Raw genomic sequence first — 3,257 nt, forward strand, 5'->3', positions numbered from 1 at the left:
CTGATCCAGGCCATAGTCAAAACGCGAGACATCCCAACGTTCCGCCAAGATGTGCAGCAGCAGCATCCACGATCCCTGATCCACGTCCACGCGATAGTCAAAACACAGGGAGGGAGGAGGGGCCAGGATCACGAGCCGACTGAATCTTGGTCGTGCACCGTCCGCGCCCCGCAGATCCGCAGGGACAGCCGCGAACGCCGACGTGCATGCACGGCGCCCGCCGCGCACATCGCCGTGCCGGCCGCGGCGGACCGACGCTCGCGCGCGCGCGCGCGTGCGTGCGCGTGACGGGCACGACTCGACGAGGACCAGCGCTCGATGGATGTCTGCTCTCCTTTGCTCCGCTTTCCTCCTCGAGATCTGAGGGCACATGGCCCCGCCTCGCCCTCCGATTCTCATCCTCATCGGCCTCCCGTCCGTGCCACCCTGTGGGAGAACAAAAGCTCCTCCCTCCGATCTCTTCCCCATGTGCGCCATGAGCAGATCTCTTTTGTTTAATCGGCGCCCGGGGATGAACGCAGCTGCCGGTGTCGGCCGGTGGTTTCCCCCGATCGAGGTTTGGTTGGGCGGCATGCAAGTGTTAACCCTGTAACAAAATGACCTAGTAGCTGCTCTCTTCTTCAAATTTACTCCTAGCTAGTAGAGTACTAGCAGTACTGTATTATATTTTTGAGTGGCTACAAACTGAGTAGCAGTACTATACTACCAATATATGCATGCAACAAACCACCCACTGCATCAATCAACCACTCGGTTCTGTCATGTCCAGATTCGTTGGCCGCCTCACGTTGATTGAACTACGGAGCTCTCGCCCTTACTTAAAGTGGATCATCATTCATGTTCTCCGGCTGACCAATCTCCCACGTTAAGCCACTCCAGCTTTCCATTCTCCACGTAATCAGACCTCTCCCAAGAATCATTCATTCATTCAGAAACACAAATTAGTCCGACATATCCGATCCCCAATCATATGCAACGGACATACAAATACAGCTCATGCTGCTCGCGATCTGCTGCCAGGGATCCCCCACACCCCGTACAGGCGTCCATCATCCTGTCTCCTTCTCCACCCCACTCGATCGTGTGCCGTCCGCGTCCAAGCAGCTGCGACTGCCCGCTCTATCATCGTCTCATCATGGAGCCGATGAGTTAAGACTGCGCAGCTAACTGGGATCGGAGTCGACTTGGCCAAGCTTCCATCCTCCTCCTCTTTGATGGGTACGTTCGTGTTATCGTGTATACACATTTTTTCTTCAACCAGTTTTTGGTGCCTTTTGCATCCATGCTTTTCTTGTTGTTCTTGTCATGGTTTGTTTTTGCAATTTTTTCAAATAAGATTAGGAGGGACCATGGAATAGATGGTCTTTTTCCACCATTAAATGATGTGAATGAAGGCAACATCGATCTCCCTCTGCCTCGCTTCTTATTCCTTCCAGTAAAGCTGCGTCCGTCCTCCTTTTCCCTGTTCGATCAGATTGATTGATGTGACATTGTTCATCCGTCCAAGTACTGCTTCTTGATTCCATGTATAAAAGGATCACATTACTGTTGACTTCTTGACATAGCCTAACACCATTACTCTTCTTGTCAAGAAGAAGCCGGCCGGAGCCTGAAGGGAAGGCGGCAATGCTGAGGCGGCGCGACGCGGGTGAAGCTGTTGCTGCTGTCGAGGAGGTGACGACGAGGCCCAAGATCCGCAAGCGGTGCGCGCTCTCGTCGTCGTCGGGCGCGTCGGGGACACTGAGGAGGCTGAGGCTCAGGCGAGGCGTCGTGTCGCTCCACCGGAGGGGATCAGGCTCAGGCGTCGCTTCGCCGTTGCCGACCAGCTGGAAGATGTCCGAGACGTCCTGGAGCCGGGCGTGCCGCGCCGACGGGATGCACTCGTCGGTGTCCGCCCGGAAGCTCGTCAGCGCTCTCTGGCAAATGAACGAGGGCGGCTTGCTCGAGGAGGAGGAGGAGGCCCGGATCGCCAGGGACGCGGCTGCGCGCCGGAGCTCGGCGGCGGCCCACCGGCGCTGCGCGTCGTCCGTGGAGGTGAGTGTTGCCACCGCCGGCCGGTGGGTTCTTCCGCTGCACGTATCATTAACCGTGTTGCTTCGGCAGTTTGATGATGATGTTGTTCCCGTATGTGGTGTAGATCTCCAAGAGGTCAAGAACGAGGAGCAAGGTGGTTTCGGATGCTGATCATGGGCGCCATTGGCTTTCAGATAAGCTGAGCAATGCCGGCACAATCGGGGTAATTAATCAACTCTTGATTTACTCATCTGCACAACTATTTGTGACATTGTTGATCTGCTTTTTTCGAAAGATAGGAAATAATACGCTTACATTTTCCACACCACTCATACGGATCTGCTCATCTATCTTAATTAGTAATGTCTATGATCCTTTTGGTACCTCACACATATAGTATTGTACCACAGTACTACTACTAGTGGTATAGGGTACAGCCCGACACTAAACATGGCTTGCACTTCCAAGGATTCTCCTTCATTGTGATAGCCACATGCACCTTTGCCCACCCCCTAACTAGGCTTTCTAACCAACTAGTATAATTTACAGAACCTGGTTTGTCTATATATCCAGCTGCTGCTAATCTCATCATGTGATGTCTAGCTAGATTGTTAATTATCATTGTTTGATTAGGCGAGGCCTTGTGATTGAGCACCTCGTTAAAATTAGGAGTATGGCATGGCAGGTTCGGCGTCTACAGTTTATGCTAGTTTAGACGTATGCGGCGTCGGTAGGTTGACGGCGGCGTAAAGTAATCGGGTTTCAGTTGGAACTTGACCGTCTCGTTAGCAGGATGGCATGGCAGATTCGGCGGTCGTCCGAGTTAGTTGACACTTGTGTTTTCAATTGGTGTGCTGTGCGGCAGTCGCTCAAGAGGGCCATGACAGCCTCAGATACGACTGTGTGCCTGTCTGTCAAGACAAGAGCACCTCATCATGCCCATATGTCCTTTGTCTTCCTTCTGCACCTAATCAATCGCCCCTACTAGTCCTTAATTCAGTGAACTTGCATGTTTGATCGGACGGACTAAAATGCGTGCAGCATGGCAAACATGACTGCATTTTTGGGACCGGCTATTCATCTATCACCTGGAAAAAAAATTCGTCAATCGAATTTTGGTCTGTTAGATCTCCATCCAACGGCCACAATAGCGTGACCACTGTTCATGTTCTTCCTCCCGTGCTGCCCTTCAGCCCATTCGGCCACTCCCACGATTGTCCTCCGCTCAACTTCCCCTCACAGTC

At 52.9% G+C, this 3,257-nt stretch overlaps 1 protein-coding gene across 1 annotated transcript in view; it reads left to right on the forward strand.

Annotated features, from left to right (window-relative positions):
• The first annotated feature begins 200 nt into the window (after positions 1-200).
• Positions 201-3,257, forward strand: part of LOC123166214 (uncharacterized protein At5g41620) — a 5,654-nt gene continuing 2,597 nt past the window's right edge. Inside the window, exons 1-3 of the mRNA XM_044583976.1 lie at positions 201-1,218; positions 1,596-2,034; positions 2,138-2,236. Coding sequence (XP_044439911.1) covers positions 1,627-2,034; positions 2,138-2,236 — 507 coding nt within the window. The 5' untranslated portion in view covers positions 201-1,218; positions 1,596-1,626. The remainder of the gene's footprint in view (positions 1,219-1,595; positions 2,035-2,137; positions 2,237-3,257) is intronic.

The sequence above is a fragment of the Triticum aestivum genome, chromosome 7D, assembly GCF_018294505.1.
Source record: "Triticum aestivum cultivar Chinese Spring chromosome 7D, IWGSC CS RefSeq v2.1, whole genome shotgun sequence".
In the NCBI taxonomy this organism is placed as follows: Eukaryota; Viridiplantae; Streptophyta; class Magnoliopsida; order Poales; family Poaceae; genus Triticum; species Triticum aestivum.